We start from the raw sequence: 18425 nt of genomic DNA on the forward strand, positions 1-18425 counted from the left end.
CCTCGGGATCGTTGGCGGGCGGAACACACACACACACAAAAACTGTCTGTTTTGGTGGCCATTCGATGGGGCACTTTCGGAAACCGCAAAACCTGTTGCCAAAGCAATTCAACACTAATTAGTGGTGGTGGTGAAGCTACTGACTCCAATTTGCTGGAAGATGAGGTGTTTTCGTGATGATAATTTGTAAAGAACTGACGTCAATTGGTTGTAGCACCTATGGATATGAAGATCGAATGCGACATTCTTAGAGATGACACATTTTAATTGAACTACGAGTCACTTTCTTGACCCTAAACGAGTTTTTTAAAATTAGAATGACCCAGATTAGATGCATCCCTTGAATGAAATCTAAAAGAAGGTAGAGGTGATTTCTAGAGTTGCTCTTCTAGGATGCTGTACAATTATCTGTAGGATAAGTATCATAAGGATAATAATTCTTCGGAAGATATACTAAATTAATGCTGTATTTGGCCTGGCTGGGAGTTAAAAGTGCCCCCAACCAAATCACGCGTTCTATGGAAAATATTTTATAGGGTACCAAATAAGAAATTTTAACTATTTTTTGAACCCTTATGAGATTCACCATAGGATCTATGATGAAAAACGTACTTTTCATCTTTTGCACGCCTTTCTCGATAGCTTGGAGATGAGAATTTAAAAAAAAATACTGAAGGTGCATCTTACTATGATGTATCGAGAAACATTATAAAAAATGTTTTAATTAAAAATTGCAGTATTAAAAGAAATCTAGAAATATTGAAAAAAATATTGGGGGGATTTAGAGATTCAATACTATTCTTATGTGCGTGTACGCCTTTTCGATTTTTTTTAATGAAATTGGATAGTTCTATAAATAGATCAGATGTTGATGTGTTTAGTCTTATGAAACCAAATCCACGATTTTATTAATCATCGAATTCATGAAAATAAAAAAAAATGCAGACAGTGAAAATTAGGACAAAAATAGTACGTTCAATCCTCGATACATTATGAAAAAAAATCATAAATATAAAAAAAAATACGTGCGAATTGATTTCAAAGCAGTACTGTGTCTCAAAACTTAATTTAATAATTCCGAAACTTTCAATTTTCAGGTACATTCAAATGAGAAATTTAAAAAATTCGAAATGCCAAAAAAATACTTTAATTTAAAAAAATATTTTTTTATAAATATTGTTTTATAATTTTTCGCGGTACACCATAGTAGACGCAGATATATATTTTTTCTATTTTTTCTATTATACAGGGAAACTTCGATATAACGTACCCTCGTTATAACGTACCGTCGATATAACGTGACTCGATATAACGTACATTTTACCTCGATATAACGTACACATTTCCAAAATGTAAAGGAATTTTTTTTCAATATTTTTTTCTGATAGAAAAATGAATTATCTGTATTGTGATGCTAAAACAAGTTTTGTACCTTCAATCAATCCCGAAATACAGCTGGTTTTGTGAGTCCGGATTCTAAATGAATCAAGCTTTAATCAACAGTACGAAGGGAAACATCATGAGAAAGGCTGGCTTCGTTTTCTGATTGAAGTTATTCATTAACTTGACTAAAACAGCAACACAATAATGTATTATATACTACATTTGTGAGTACTTTATTATGCTTCGATATAACGTACAATTCGATACAACGTACAATTTTGAAAGTGAAATGTACGTTATATCGAAGTTTACCTGTATATATATTTTCGAGTATTTTTTCTAATTTTCATCTCCAAGTCTATTGAGTATGACTTGGAACTACGTTTTTCACTTATAGTGAACCATATAAGGATTCAGCAAAAGTATCTAATTTTCCAATTTGATTTTATACAACATTTTCCATAGCGTTGGTTTGGGCGCACTTTTCACGAACACATGAATACAATACAATTATAGATTTTGGGAAAATAAACGAAATATTAGAGAATAAAGAAAATAGAAATAAAACAAATATTTTTAGAAAAAATCTGGATATTTTCGTACCGTGCAGTTCTCGAAATTCACTGAAAAAAAATCACAAATATAATTCTAAAAAAATTAGAAATATATATATTTTTTTTGTACCGTGCACCACAATTTTGGAGAAAGGGGGTCTTCGTAGCCACATTGGTTGTGCGTTCGCTTAGTGAGCGATCGATCGTGAGTTAAAAACTCAGGGCCCTCATCGACCACCTTTGTGTAGTTACACCAGCGATGGAGATTGATCCACGGTCGGAATAAGATCGATTCATCCATACAACTGCTCTGCTCTGCAAGAAGCATCGGGCTGCTGTTCTATTGATAACTCAACAATGATCATATCAACTGTCTCCGCTGTCCGGTCTTACCGGATAATGGAAGAACGGAAGAAATACTCTTACGCCAAAAAATGGCAACTGTGTAATGTTCTATTTATAGATATGATAAACATGTGGCATGTACACGATTAAAATGCGGATCTGTTACAGCTGAATGCTAATGAGCCTAAAATAAACAAATGGGATAAAAAAACACTGTTAAAATTCTGAAAAAACACACGTATCTAGAATAGGCGTAGAAACACATTTAAACACGAATTAAAGTAGTGCTGGATCTCTAAGTCCCCCAAAAATGATTTTCAATATTTCAAGATTATTTTTAGCATGTATACAAATTTTTTATGTTTTTTTTTAATTATATTTCTTGATACACCATAGTAAGATGCTTAAGATTTTAAGACATCTGGCATCAATTTCTTTTTTAAATACCCCGATTTCAGGCGATTTTTCGGTTTTAAAAAAACTCAAATTTTAACGTCTGCGACACCAGTAAATGAAGTCCGAATGAATTAATACAGGGTTTTGCAACTATAAATTCCGAAAGTAAATTGAAATAAAACACACTTAGAATTCGAATTTCGATGAAACTTTTATTTCAAATTAAAGTTTGGTTTATGCCATTATGTGTGAAATACAACATCATTCAAATGTCCACCTAGGGCTTCTCCGCACACCTTGATCCGAAACAGGTAATTTTCGATGACTTTTCGGCACATATTGGGCGGTATCTCGGTCATAACTTCACGAATGTTGTCTTTCAAATGTTCAAGAGTTTGCGGAGAGTTGGCATAGACACGGTCTTTCGCATAACCCCACAAAAAAAGTCTAGCGGGTTCAAATCGCATGATCTGGACGGCCAATTGGCATCATCAAAACGCGAAATTATGCGTCCCTCAAATTTCGTTCGCAATTTGGCCATGTTCGGTCGTGTTGTGTGGCACGTGACGCCGTCCTGTCATCCGTATCCATATCTTCAATTTGTGGCAAAAAAAAATCGGTTAACATGCGGCCATAGCGCTCACCATTCACAGTTACCGTCTCGCCGTCCCCATTTTCAAAGAAATACGGCCCGATGACTCCACCAGAACATAATGCGCACCAAACAGTGACTTTTGGCGGGTGCAATGGCCTCTCAACAATCACGTGTGGATTTTCTGAGCCCCATATACGGAAATTTTGGGTGTTCACATAGCCACCGAGCTCGAAATGTGCCTCATCGCTGAAGAAAATTTGATGCGAAAATTCAGCATTTTGCTGCTGTTGTTCGATCTCCAATTGACGTATGCCCGACGCATTCCATGGTCACCACGCTCTAATTTTTGAACCAGTTGGACTTTATATGGATGTAGGTGCAAGTCCAAATGCAAAATTCGCCACAATGATGTGTTTGACAAGCCAAATTGCTGAGCACGCCGTGGAATCGAAACATTCGAGTCATCCTCCACACTGGCAGCAACAGCAGCAATATTTTCGGCCGAACGCACATTACGATGATGCACATGTTTCACAATATCCGCTACGGATCCAGTTTGTTCGAATTTACGCACTACATTAGCGATTGTGTGCTCTGTAGGCCGTCCATGACGACCAAAATCCGTCCGTAATGCTCGAAAAACATTTGCCGGTTTTTCATCATTTTTATAGTATAATTTAACAAAATTAACACGTTGTGCGATGCTAAAACGATCCATATTGTAAAATGGCAGACATTCAACTAACGATATGACGCTTTGGTTGACAGCTATGTCAAACGGTTGTCAGCGCAGGGCTGTATACTTTCGGAAGCCCGAAATGGAAAACCCTGTATTTTGCATAGGGTATATTATCGTGCAAATCAACATTTCGTAGCAAGTTCCGAATGAAAAATCGCGATAACTATTTTTATTGGCACCTAAAACCATACTTTTCGTTTCGTAATCCGAAAAAAAGACCCACAATGCCAATTTTTAACAAAATTTGTTTTTCCGAAATGACACTAGATCTCATGCAATTTTAAGACATTTGGCATCAAACATTTTTTTTTAAAACCTCGATTTCCTTTACTCCCCCCTTGGGTGATTTTTCGATTTTCAAAAAAACTCAAACTATGGCCGCTTTGCGTCACTCTCCCATAAGTCAGATTGAGCTGAAATTCGGCATAGGGTGTTTTTTCAATGTGGTGAACATTTTGTATAGGGTAAATTTTGCTAATTTTAGGGTCGATTTTTTCCCATACATTCATTGGCACCCTGATGTACATCAATGCTTAAACTTTCAAGTTTTAGAGTATTTTATGAACAAATGTTTATCTTGATATGTGTAGATGTAGTGGACAAAAATATGGGGAAGAAATCGAATTCTTTTAGTTTTTTATTGATTTTGTGGACTTACGCAATTTTTGCCACCCAATTCAATTAGCCTTATAACCCAACTTACATTTGATTCCTGCAAAGTTCATGTAGGACCTTTAAATACAAAGATACTGTTGCTTGAACGAAAAGTATTTTCTTTGATGGTTAATTGTTCCATGACTAGTGATTCGCATCGCAAATTGAAAGGCTGTTTTAAAAACTTTTTTGATATCGATTTTCGTAAATGATTCCCGCACGAAGCAACTACAATATCGCAGCCGCAAGTGAATCCATCCGAAATTACCCAAATCAGTCAATTGCACGACATTCTCAAAGATTAGACATCTCTCAAACCTAATTGTGGCGTATTATGCGAAAAAATCAAATTGATTCAAGAACTAAAGCCACTTGACCGTATGAAGCGCCAAGACTTCTCCGATTGGGTTCTGGTGAATCTTCAAGAATCATCTTCAGCGATGAGGCTCATTTCTAGCTAAATGGCTTTGTCAACAACAAAATATGCGTTATTGGTCAGATAAAAATAACTCTTCCGACCCGGGTGCAAATGCTTCACTCGACGACACTGGCTTAATGAAAAACCCGTTACTTTAGAACATTGAGCCAGAATTTCAATGAAAATATATGTGAAATACCGAAGAGTAATATTTTGATGTAAAAAATTGTTTTCAATATTAAAATCTATTCATGAGTTAGTTTATATTAGGCTTTGTAATTTGGAAGAAACTGAAAAGCGTTACAAAAACAATTTTATTGAAGCAATAAAGGAAAAGAAAACAATCGCTACTACAAATAAAGCAAACTTACTTTTATTTAAAAAAAAAGTAGAAGGGTTTGAGCCTAGGGGCACGGACGGAAGTTTGACGTAGGACTGTGATTGTTCAGACCACTTGGTTATTTTAAATGTAATTCTTTTCATTGTTCAGAAATCTGTTAGTTTAACTCTTTTGAAACTCTAAATAGTAACCCTGAAAAGGGCCGTTTGTTGTATGTTCTCATAACCTTCAAACAAACAAAAAAAGACAATAAGCTTCTGGATCCTGCTATAAGTTCCAGCAAAGTACAACTTGCGTGTTTGGATCTTAAGAGATCTTCGAATCCATTGTCTTATTCTTTTTATTAGGCATCGAGAGCAGTAGCTTTCTCGGTGAAATAATGTTCGTTTACAGACTATCACAATCAAGTCGTATTGCTTCTACTGCTCAATCCATCATAGAAGGAATTGAGTAATAGAGAATTATGAATATGAGTCATGGAGAACATTAATATTTGATTTCGTTCATTTTTGTGATGCGATGTAATACAGATCTCAATAAATAAAATTGCCCCGGAAGCACAATATGGCGTTGCCTCAAAGACGAATGGCTAACTGAGTAGAGAAAAAATATTTCCAATATGCGGGTGAAATCATAGGCTCTCTAAAGTCGAGAACAGCCTAGTTGAACTAGAGAATTTGTCTCGTCAAATGCCACCCGTCACCTTATGTAAAAAAAGTTTATCTTTCCTGCTCTAAATTTGCACATGTTCTGTTTTTCGTTTGAAAACTGGGATAATCATTCGGCTGTTTGCGTTTGTATGAGAATGAGAATGATGAGAATTTTTAGTGATTTTCTAATAAAAAAAACAACCTTGCATTAAGGAATCATGTCATTTGCTAAAAAAGAGAACAAAACATGCAAATGTTTATCCACCCTATTATGCATAGCAACATTTTATCAAGTACTACGCCGTTTTTGTGGTTGTGTCTCATTCACCCAAATACCATCCACCCGAAACACGTTTACCCGAAACACATTTACCCGAATGTAACACATACCCGAATGACATTCACCCGAATGTAACAGAATGGACATTTACCCGAATGCCCCGAATGGACGTTTACCCGAATGTGACATTTGTCCGAATGAGAAAAAAAGATTATGAGATTATGAGTTTCATCGATTCTTCTGTTGATAAATGAAGGGCTTAGAATACAAGGGGTGTATGTGATTTGATCGGTTTCTCTTCTCCAAATTTTTTTTTAGTTAATAACTCAACTGCAAGAACGTTCCAATTTGAATTTGCTATAGAATCCGATAGATGAGGATCTGACCTATCTTCCACATTGTCAAATACAACAATGAGTTTGCAGCTGAATTATGACCAAAAGAAAGAGTGTAGATGTAGAGAAATCGATTAAATTACTTACGCCCCTTCCATTCTAAGTCTCTCAAATAAGATTTAAGCAAAACAACATGAAAAAACAACAAAAATTTCATTTTAAAAATTAGTGTAGAATCAATTGACATGCAGTCTTCTTGTCTTTCCGTATTGATCTTTAAGGCCCTGAGATCATTCAAAAATGACACGCCGTTGGAAGCGGCGGCCTCTCGCAAGCAAACCTGTGTTTCACCGATTGCCTGTTTTGTTTGAAACATAGGAGACGATCCTTTAATTTGGTCCGGACGGCATACGTTTACCTGGTGCATTACGGTCGGCGGCCAACTCAGTTTATTTTATTTATTTATTCATTTCGTCAAACAAATGTAGACAACACACTTATACACTAATGTTACAATGTTTTCTTAGGTTAAATATTATTTTTGCGGTACATGTTTCTTTTTAGCTGTTTTTATTCATTGGATAACCTTGTGGCCGCCTCGGTATCTCATCCTCGTTAGATGGGTACTTAACCCTCATTATAGTGATGGCTAGCGATTTGTACTCGCGAAAAGCGAAGTACACATTTCTTTACACCATGAATAAACAGGTGTATTTGGAAGAGTGTTGTCCTCTCCTGAAGGCTCACGACGGTCCATAGATTTTCTGGCCGGATTTGATATCATGTCACTACACGAAGGACGTGCTAGAGTGATATGATACGAATGATGTCGATTTCGAGCCAATAGATCTGAACCCCACAAATACTCCAGAACTGCGCCCAATAGAAAAATAGTGGGTCATTATGGTCCTAAAACGACCTAACGTGGTGAAGGCCAATGGTTCGCGCATTCGGATATAAAGGCGAAATAAATTGAACTAACTAACTAACTTTAATTGTTTCTTTTTACTCACTGAAAATTTAGTAATAGCCGAATAAAAACTGGTTACTTCCATACCTCTCACGCTGAGGGTTATGAGGTCAATTCTCACTCCCGACATTGTTCCAAAATGGGAGTAACAGTGACGTCAAAAGTCAAAAGTCAAAAGTGTCGAAAGTCATTATAATATAGAAAAAAAAGTTTATTTGGTCAGATGAGATTAAAATAAAGTGTATTTGGGCCTTATGTCAAGCACGGAGGAGGTGAATTATTGCAACATCATAATTTTTAAAGTGATTTAACTATTTTTTAATCAATTCCTGTCCAGGTGAAGTAATGGTTTGGGGCTCGATGGCATTGTGTGGCGCGAAGATCTCAAATATATTGACGGAATGATGACAAAAGAGATTTATCTGAACATTGAAGCGAAACCTTCCAGCAAGCTCGCAAAAACTAAAATTTGGTCGGCGGTATACACTCCAGCAAGATAACAGTCCGAAGCATACCTCGAAGCTGGTATCAAATTGGTTTACTGAAAAAAAAAATTTTCGCAGTGTCCAGCTCAATCTCCTGACTTTAACTCTGAGTGGAATAAAGTCGCACCATAAACTACAGCGAATCTATAGATTCAACGACGATGTCATGCTGTCATTCATGCTCACGAAATATTAACTGGATATCAGGAATAAAGTGGATATACTTTTTTGCCATATTTTTTCTGTTATTTCAAACAACTGATCTGAAAAAATTGACCCAGGATAGTTTCATATCACATGGATATAGTTTAAACTTATCTTTAATGATAGAAAATGAACATCATTGTGATACAATATTCCTACGCGAGCAATCGCTTCCCTGGCAATAGAAGTTGAAATGTAAAGGCATAAAAGATATGAGAATAGATTTAAGAATAAGTGTGTGTATTAATATTGTTACAATCTCCTTAGGGGTAGTGGGGGCAAATTGGTCATGGGGGACAAAGTGGTCACCTGCTTGTTTGATAGTATAACTATTGACTATTGACACCGTATTGATAGTCACCTTATGTTTGAAGAATTTAATGACTTTTGAGTCACCCTGTACTTCAGTAGTACTGTCACATGTCAAAATATAAATAAAACCAGAAATTGCTCTCACGATAGCCAATCGGCCGTAGTTCTGTGCGCATGGTATCTAAGGAATTTCTAGTGAAATTTAATTTATTCAATCTGATATGTTGGACAAATAATCAGTTTGGACGTCTGTTCACATATTCTAGGAGAGGTGAACAAATATTTTATTCAATCTCAGCGCTTAATAGGCACCGAAATTACATTGATGTTTGGGGTTAAAGTGGTCATAGGTGCCCAACGACTTACAATGTTCTATTTATTAAAGCTAATATACCTCATCACATTCTGCTCTTATTTTTTTTTATCTTCGCTTATTTTTCGTCGGCCTATTTCCGCCACTTTAGTGCCAATCACCGACATCAGGGAGGCGACTTCCACCTGTTCCTACCTATCAGACTCAACAACTCATGAGCCGGGCCAACTTCTTTTACTTCCGCTCCGAAGGAAGACGTAACCAGAGATTTTTCGCCTCAGAAAATCCCAACGACGCCAGCTGGGATTGAACCCAGGCCGATCGGATTGTGAGGCTGTTACGCTAACCATACAACCACTGGCGCCGTCTATTCTGCTCTTGAAGAGGTTCCTTTTGTGGCTTTGACTCTGGGAAAATATGTCACCCCAACTAAACCAAGCCTCATTTTGCGGAACGTTATGTGTTTCTTACAACGCATCAGAAAAATTAAATTGAGGCTCTAGATGAATAGGCCAAGCTTATTTCATACACGTACCTACTATATCGAATATAATTTGAACAAATTTGGACGAGAAAAACGACGCATAAATCTATCACATTTAGCTTGATATGTGCAAATGACTACTTTGCCCCCTCTAGGATACCACTTTACCTCCAAGCAAAAAAAAAAGATCGATTTTTCATCTTTTTTTTAATGATGAAAAATGTACTACAGGTAAACTTCGATATAACGTACATTTCACTTTCAAAATTGTACGTTGTATCGAATTGTACGTTATATCAAGCATAATAAAGTACTCACAAACGTAGTCTATAATACATTATTGTGTTGCTGTTTTAGTCAAGTTAATGAATAACTTCAATCAGAAGACAAAGCCAGTCTTTCTCATGATGTTTCCGTTCGTACTGTTAATTAAAGCTTGATTCATTTAGAATCCGGAATCACAAAACCAGCTGTATTTCGAGATTGATTGAAGATACAAAACTTGTTTTAGCATCACAATACAGATAATTTATTGTTCTATCAGAAAAAAAAATATTGAAGAAAATTTTCCTTTACACTTTGGAAATGTGTACGTTATATCGAGGTAAAATGTACGTTATATCGAGTGACGTTATATCGAGGGTACGTTATAACGAGGGTACGTTATATCGAAGTTTCCCTGTATTTTGAATTTTTATAGTAAAAGCCGTATGCTATGCTGAACAACAATGTTGAACTATAATATTCTAAGAAAAACGGGAATTGTAGCGGTATGTGGACACTGGAAATGGGCATATTCCTTAGGGTGACCACTATGCTTCCCTTATATCCCCTCCTTTTCTTGAAGAAAATCGAAACTCGTGTCGACAGCGAGTAATGATTTCTACCCTAATAACCACAAAAAAAGTATTTGAGTATAATAATATAGTTAAGTATTAAAATATAGTTAAGAGTTTGGCTCCTTAAACCCTGTGTAACTGAGTCTGCCAAAACAAACATAAATTGTAAATAAATTGTACATAAATGGATTGAGTATTAATTTCAAGCGTTATTCTGGTGGATTTTTTAAGCAAATTTGAAAATTGATAAGGGGTGGATAAATTTTTTACATACTGTAAAATAAGTAAACTTTACAAATATTTATGACTTTTTGAACAATGATAAAAATCCCTAGTATTATTTTGTTGTCCAGCTACTGCATGTACTTTTGTGACTTAGTCGTTAAGTGAACCTATACGAACTCGCATTCATGAAATACCGTTGCACCTTAGAACATGCATTAAAACTAACTTTGGCTGGTTGTTCTTACTCTAATGACCTTTTTTAAAGTAGCTATAGTCAGCAAATGTGTGTCAATCCATCAGAATGAGATGGGTACGAATAGTATCACAGAGAATAAGTTTGCAATTTTTAGTATTCTATTGATATCAGCGCGTAATGAGGAAAATTATCCTTCCCCACAGTAAGATTCAGGCTTAGATTTTGCACCTAACATTCATAGGTGGTGACAATTGAGTGACCGTTGCAAAGTACACCACGAGGACGAACGCGCGTTTTGTCTTAATCTAATCAGTAAACTCCACTGACCTATCCTAAGATAGATAAGGTGAAAATGTTGGGCTTAGACACACAGTTGCAATCGGTCTACCAGTCTCGTTATACTCTTCTCTATGTTCGAACTTGAAATACCCAAATAGTATTAGTGAGAATCGTTCAAAACTTCAAAGATGGATAGCACATTTACATTCAGAGACGGAAGAGTCCGGAAGATGAAGCTAATTTTAGACACTTTTGGCATTGAACTCTTTAATTGAATTAAATAAAAATCATTTTTGAAGCATTAAGTCAAGAATGTCATTTTCAAATTTTGCTCAAAAAATCAGTTGAATATCGGAATAAATTGAAGCAAAATTTTGACAATAAGAATAGTATAATTTTATGAATGGCAATCGAAATCCTGGCAATTTAGTTGGTGTGCAAAATTCACGTATTTGATCTTAAAATTATAAATTTCTGTTCTTCTAATATTGAATTCCCTCAAAATTTATAGCTGATAATCTAAAATTTTAGTAATATTCTATCTTCGAATTCGAACGTCCACTTAAACGTTCAAACTATCGGAATGTTACGAAATAGGCATCAATTTCGATCTGAGTTCTAGTGCAGAGACAGCACATCCCATGTGTTCCTAATCAAAACTTCATTCAAAACTAAAAAAACACGCTGTTTGAGGCAATCTCACGAAGGTCTTCTTCACATTCCAGCCCACCAAATCACGAAAGCGCTCCAATTCGAATCACCCCTGCCCGAAGCGGCTTTTCACAATCCGCGATTCCAATCTATTCGGGGCGAAGGCATTCAAGACGCGCGCGCGAGCACCGCTTCAACATCTGACAATCATCGAGAAACTGTCTACGGGTGGAACCGATACCTGCTGGGATTTGGATTGTGATAATACCAGGATCAGGACGGCGGGGAGGAAGCGAAGGGACGGTCTTCGCGGACCGTAAGCAACCAAAACAGAAACAAACACACATACCGCGAGAGTGTTAGGTTAGGCACAAAGGAGCACAAAATATGGAGCGAAATAAAATGAAAATCGCTGCGCGGAATTATATTATTCAGAAGAAAGAATGAGAAAAAAACAACACTTGGATTGTGAAAACCGGACGCAAACGAGAAGACGGTTATGAATGCTATGGATTGAAGGAATAAATCTTTATAATTTAGAAAGGAAACATCAGCAGCATCACCAGTGGAGAAGATCAGTGTTCTGGGAGGATGGGAATGCAGCCTGTGCGCATATGCTTTTTTTGGCGGGAGGAGACCGACGGAAGGGAGTCAAAATGTGCCCTCTTTCCCCTCGTCTGGTGCTTGGGAAGGGGGACTATAATTTACAACCTGTGACGGAGTTCTCATATACGCCAAACGCCAAGACGCCGACAATACTTCTATTTCTTCCTCCTGGTTGGCGGTTGGGGTGGACATTGGGAATGCGGGGCAGGAGCGGTGACCAATGGAGTCAACCTGATTCCGTCGCTTACTTTTGTGTATGGTGGCGGCGGGCGGCCGAAGGAAAAAAGGTGTCTATTTTTAAAGACCGAAAAGGTGGAATTAAAGTCACGACGGGCCGAATGATGGAAAGGTTTGGAGAATTCAGCTCACACACACGTCGGGAGAGAACGAAGAAAGGGACTGCTAATGAGTGTGAAATCGAAATGAAAATATTGGAATGAGTTTGTTTTTCATAAATTGAAAATTGTATTTCGTTTTCCGTAATAAATTATTATTCTATAATCAAATATACAATGTTTTGTTTTGCAAGCCCACGGGCCTCGGGGTAGATTTTTGTGTTCATATACATCTAATGGCGGTAACTAATAATTTTGTTTTACAGTAATGTGTGTATGATGGATACTCTCCCTATACTCTTCGAGGTTTTGTTTGCAATTTGATTTTCGTCTAGACCGAAAACATTACCGAGGTTGTCTAGCTTTCGATCGTTTTTCTTTATCCATTTTTCTTTGCTGCCATTTGTGTTTTAAACATACGAAATTTATTTCTATAGCTCTGTAATCTGCCTTCGAGTACACTTAAGATTAATAGTCAATTTATTTCGTTCACTTTAATAATAGTAATTTGTTTATAAAAACTAGTATCACGTTTATTAAGTCATAATTGTTTTCATCTTGGGTTTGTCACCCCAATCGCTCGAAGGACTCTTGTTTGTTAAAGGGGTAAAATAAGTTTCATAGTAGTATATTATCACTACAATTTTCGATTTCATTTTTTCGAGCCTAGTAGTGTCTTTGAGCGAATCATAATACAATTAATAATATTTGGCAAATAAGAAGTGTTCCAGCAAGCGTAGAACTTCGCTGTCCGTTTTGTTTTTGTGTTCGTTTGTGTCAGTGTGTGTGTTTAATCAGTTTAACATGGTGTAACATTCCAGAAAAAAACTGAATTGACTCGATCCATAACATGACTAATGAGATTTCATCTTTGTTCTGTACAAATTTACATATAATACATGCTAAACGAGAAGCTAGGAAACAAAATAATATGCTAAACGTTCACAGACTATATCTTACACGAAATAAGCTCTTCCGTTGCGCCCCATTTGGGGCGTCTCCGGTATCGTGGAGTACACGTGACCAAGCGAGGCACTGGAACGGCTCATGTTGTAGTGCTGACTCAGCGGAGCCTCGTAATGCTGTGACGAAGCCGACGAGGATTCGTCCTCTGTGTTGCAGGTACTTTGGGATGGTGTACTCTGGGGCACTGCCACCGGGACGGCCACCCCTGGGTGGCTCATCTTGCACCACTGATCCATCGCAGTCGGAGCCGGTGTGTACCGGAGGTTCGGACTGCGGCTGATGTCACCGAGCTTCTTCAGCGCCCGGTCCTTGTTGATATCCGGGAGGGCGTACCGAAGTTTGTCCCAAAACTTGCGCTCTCCCCAGCAGGCGACCGTGCAGGTTCGGATGAGCAAATTCATGATCGGATCCATCGCCACCAGTTCGACGGGAGCCGTGAGAACGACCACCATCTTGTGCCTCCTGTAGGCTGGTCGGATGTTTTCAATGACCGACTGTAGCGCCACACGGAACTGCGGCTGGGACCATTCGTTTTGGAGGAAGTTCATCGAAACCACAAGAATTATCTTCTTCGAAGCATCCGCTGCACTTTGCAGCGAATCCGAGAGGAAAGCGTTCGCATTCACGTCGCGATGATGCAAACATACCGAGTACCCGTAGTGCTGCAGCTCGGCTCCCAGCAGTCGCCCCACAAATTCGTTGTCATGGATGCTATATACCACGTAACTATCATACAGCTTATCCGCGTCCGGTTGACTGCTTGCCATAATGATCGGATCCTTCACCAACCGAACACCATACTTGGCGTGGGCCCAAAGACGCACATCCTGTCGGAAGACACATGCTAACGCCACTATCAACGCCGTTCCTATGAGAGCCACCACTATCGCAGCCAGCAATGGTACGTAACCACCACCAATCAGTCCGTGACCCATCAGAACCGTTCTATGCACCGCTGGCGGAGCCACTTCATTATCAAACTCCAATCTACTCTCGCAAGTACCGATCACATCACCAACCACTCTATTGTCCGCACAAATCATCCGGTTAATATCGAAGTTACCACTAACGTCTCTAATCCACCGCTGCAGCTTATGCAGAGACTCACAGTCACACTTCCACCGATTTCCCTCCAGCGACACTTTGTTCAGCGAACCGGTTTCGGAGGCCGCCGCCAAGGCTTGCCACGGCGAAAACTCATTAATCTTATTGTCACTCAGATTTATCACTTCCAAAAACTTCAAGTTTTCAAACGTTTTCGCACCCACAAACCCAATCGTATTATGGTCCAAATACAGTTCATTCAAATTCGTCAACTGATCGAACTCAAAACCACGCAGCTCTTCGATAAAATTATTCTCCAAATGTAACACTCGCAAACTTGGTATCCCATTGAAGGTCCTATTGTGCACATTCGCAATGTTACTATTGTTCAGATAAAGCACTTCCAACTTCTTCTTCCCGATAAACTGGTGGCTTCCCAGCTGCTTGAGATCGTTCCCATCCAGATAGATTGTTGTCGCATCCATGGGAATATGCTCCGGAACTTCGGTGTAATCGGCGTTGCCACAATCCACGATGTTGGTCTTCCAGGTGTGGTCGTGGTAGCAGCTGCACCGATCCGGGCAGGTCATCTTGCAGTCGCACGCATCGAAATCACAGCAATGGCACGTCGCGAAACAATGCGTCTCGTACTGGCACAGAAAATCGTGCGAGTTCAAATCCATCAATGGACGGATCGAAACGCCCCGTTCGTGTTCCATCGTACACATCACGATGTCCAGATCCATCACCCTCGGGTGCTGTCTCAGGTGGGAGAGTTTGTTGATTCCCTGCAGCCACTCCATCGTGCAGTCGCAATGGATCGGATTGTCACCGATGTAAAACTGCGGCATATCTCGGTCATCGCCAACGCGCGTTAGCGCCAGCGCTCCAATCTCAATCTTCTTGATGTAATTGCCGTACAGCACCACCTTCTGGAGGTTTTTCTTGTTCAGGAACGTTCCGGCCGCCACCTCCTCCAGCACATTGTTGTTCAGAAACAGCGTCTCGATGCTGTCCGGAACGTTTTTGTTGTCAACGGACGCTAACCGATTGAACGACACATCCAACATCTTGATCTGCAGGTTGTTCAAGTCGTAGTAATTCCCCAACTCGGTGATATTGTTCTGGTGCATATCGAGCCACTCGAGCGAAGCCGGCAGATGACTGTAGTCAAAATTGCGGATCTGATTGTCCGAAACGTTGAGGAAAACCAGCGCCGGCAGCGAAGTGAACACCCCACTGATGTCCTCCAGCTCGTTGTTGTCCAGCCGAATCGCCCGGATGGTGGGATTCGAACTGAACGCTGACTGATCGATGTGACGAATCTGATTCGAGGCCAGATTGAGCACGTGCAACGACGACAGTGTCACAAACGCATCCCGTGAGATATTCGTAATGCGGTTTTCCACCAGTCGCAAGCCGAGCAACTGCTCGAGCCCCTCGAACGATGCGTTGTACACGCTGACGATGCGATTCTTTCCCAGGTCGAGCGATTTCAGGAAGCGTAACTTGCCCAGTCCTTCCGGGATTTCCGTTAGCCGGTTGTCGTTCAGGTTGAGGTCGTTTAGGTTGGTGAGATTTTCCAGCGCTCGCGGGTGCATCGATTCGATGAGGTTTGATTCGATGTAAAGCTGGTTGAGGACGTACAGCTCGCTAAAGTGGTGCTCATCGATACGCTTTAGCTTGTTGGTCGACAGCGTTAGGGCCACCAGGTTCTTCAAGTCGCTGAATGCATTGTCGGCGATTGTTTCGATGAGATTGGACTCGAGGTTGAGTATTTGGAGGCTGAACAGTTCTCGAAATACGTGACGGTCGATTTTGGTCAGGGCGTTGCGGCTGATGTCGAGCACTACGAGCCGCTTGAGACCGGCGAAGGTGTCACGGTTGATCCACTCGGAGGTGAGTTCGTTGTGGGACAAATCGAGAATCTCGAGACGATCCAATCCTTCCAGGAGACCTGGTGCAAGGACCGAGAGCGAATTGTTCTGCAGATAGATTTGTCGCAGCTCCCGAGGTGATTGGAAAAGCTCCGGCGGCAGGGCCACCAGCTTGTTGCTGGACATGTTGACAACTTTTAGCGAGCCGAGTCCAACGAACGAACGGTCGGCAAGGGCGGTTAGTAGGTTATCTTGGAGGAACAGCACGTTTAGCGATCTAAGTGATGAGAGGCCGTTATCGGGAAGTGATAACAGATCGTTGTGAGAGATATCCAGGATCTCCAGTCCTGTGTTGCAGGCTTTTCCCGGCGCAGTCGGTCCGTTGCCCCAGTCGGAAAATCCGAGCTGGGAGATATCGGTGAGTCGATTCTTGGTCAGATTGAGCTGTCGCAGCGAAAACAGCGGACAGAACACGTCGGTTGGCAGGCTCCAAATGTTGTTGTCAGCGAGGTCCAATCGCTTGAGTTCTGTCAAACCACGGAAGCTTTCTGGGTGGAACTCTAGATTCATCGCCGACCAATCGGTGTTGTGGGTTCGCAGGGATAACGAGCGAAGATCCCTCAGAGTCGAGAGGACCATCGAAGGCACGTACTTAATTTTACAGTATTCGATTTTGAGATCTCGGAGGCGCTTCAGGGAACCAAGGAACGCCCCGGAGTGCTGGTTGGCTTCGAGGGAGCTCTCGAAGAACAGAATATCGCTACACTCCAGCTTGAGCGAATTGATGCGCTCGATTTGGTGGCTGCTTAAATTACGCATCAACGTATCGGTGCCGCCAATCGTTTTCAGCTTACAGGACAGCACCGTGGTTATAGCGTTCTCATCTTCGGCATTCTCATCGAGCACCCTTTGCCACTTGCATCCCTTCGGTGCGATGTCCATGCGGCTCATCAGGGAGGACCGGGCAGTGATTGTGGCCACCAGAGCGAGCAGAACTAAAATCCTGAGATTCTCCATTTGTGAGCAGTTTTGAACTGTGTGTTTTCACAGTCGTAGGAACGTAGAGTAGAAAGATCGCGGGAAGATCCACTTAGAGTAAACACATGAAGACACAAATAATTTGGCCTTGGCGGAAATTGAGGAAATATACGAGGACACTATAACTTTTGCTTCTAACAATCACTGTTTGTCATTTTTAAATTCATCTTTTGCTTCGCCAATATTTGTATATTTGCTTCCTTCACAGAGCTCTTCAAACACCAAACAGACGAATCATTTATCACACATCACACTTCCCATCTGCCGGGATGGTTTCGCTTCTCACACTATTCCGCTTCTCGATTTGCTTCTTTGCACCAAGCTACAGCTTTAAAGTCACACGTTTTGCATCATCTCTTCATCTCATCTCATCCCAGCATCACTCTTATCGCTTGCGTAATACGCCCGATGCAGCACATATCACGCGCTTTTGCGATTGCGTTTAGAATCGATGTAACCGTTCCTCGCACACGAATCGTTTCACTCGAGCGAGATTGAAACTCAACAAAAATTTAACGAGATAAACTCCTCTGTCGCACAGCTTCCATTCGAAATATTTTTTTTTTTTTTTTGTTAGAATTTGGATACTGTCACTGTTTTTTGTGGAATGAGGAGCTCTAAATGTTCAGCTCATTGAGTCGTACAAATTAGGGACGATTGCAATTTCACGTCCTGTCTCGCAGAGGGTCGAAGTTGTAACTGAAGTATGGTCTCCGATTTTCGACGGCAAGATAGAATTTTGGGAAAACTTGCTCGCTCGATGGGCTGTGAATGAATTCCGACTGGAGGGGGAAACATACAAGAGCGGGCGAGCATTGCAGCGAGAGAATTCCCATGCGATTCTCTCACCAGCAGCATATTTTCTCCGCTATCCGGGAGGGGAAGTCAAATGAACACATTGCATGCATTCTC

General features: G+C 40.1%; 2 protein-coding genes across 2 annotated transcripts in view; one reads left to right on the forward strand and one right to left on the reverse strand.

Moving 5' to 3' along the window:
- The window catches only part of LOC129768965 (uncharacterized), a 36140-nt gene extending 23565 nt beyond the window's left edge, over positions 1-12575 (forward strand). The window contains exon 2 of the mRNA XM_055770920.1: positions 11722-12575. Coding sequence (XP_055626895.1) covers positions 11722-11967 — 246 coding nt within the window. The 3' untranslated portion in view covers positions 11968-12575. The remainder of the gene's footprint in view (positions 1-11721) is intronic.
- Positions 12576-12727: 152 nt separating this feature from the next.
- Positions 12728-18200, reverse strand: LOC129768964 (toll-like receptor Tollo). Its single transcript, XM_055770919.1, has one exon. The coding sequence runs from the start codon at positions 17490-17492 to the stop codon at positions 13545-13547; it is 3948 nt and encodes a 1315-aa protein (XP_055626894.1). The 5' UTR covers positions 17493-18200; the 3' UTR covers positions 12728-13544.
- Positions 18201-18425: the final 225 nt, after the last annotated feature.

The sequence above is a fragment of the Toxorhynchites rutilus genome, chromosome 2 (assembly GCF_029784135.1).
Source record: "Toxorhynchites rutilus septentrionalis strain SRP chromosome 2, ASM2978413v1, whole genome shotgun sequence".
NCBI lineage: Eukaryota > Metazoa > Arthropoda > Insecta > Diptera > Culicidae > Toxorhynchites > Toxorhynchites rutilus.

Excerpts from the sequence above, each read along its gene's own strand:
- LOC129768964 (XM_055770919.1), bottom strand. The coding sequence starts at position 17,492 with ATGGAGAATCTCAGGATTTTAGTTCTGCTCGCTCTGGTGGCCACAATC.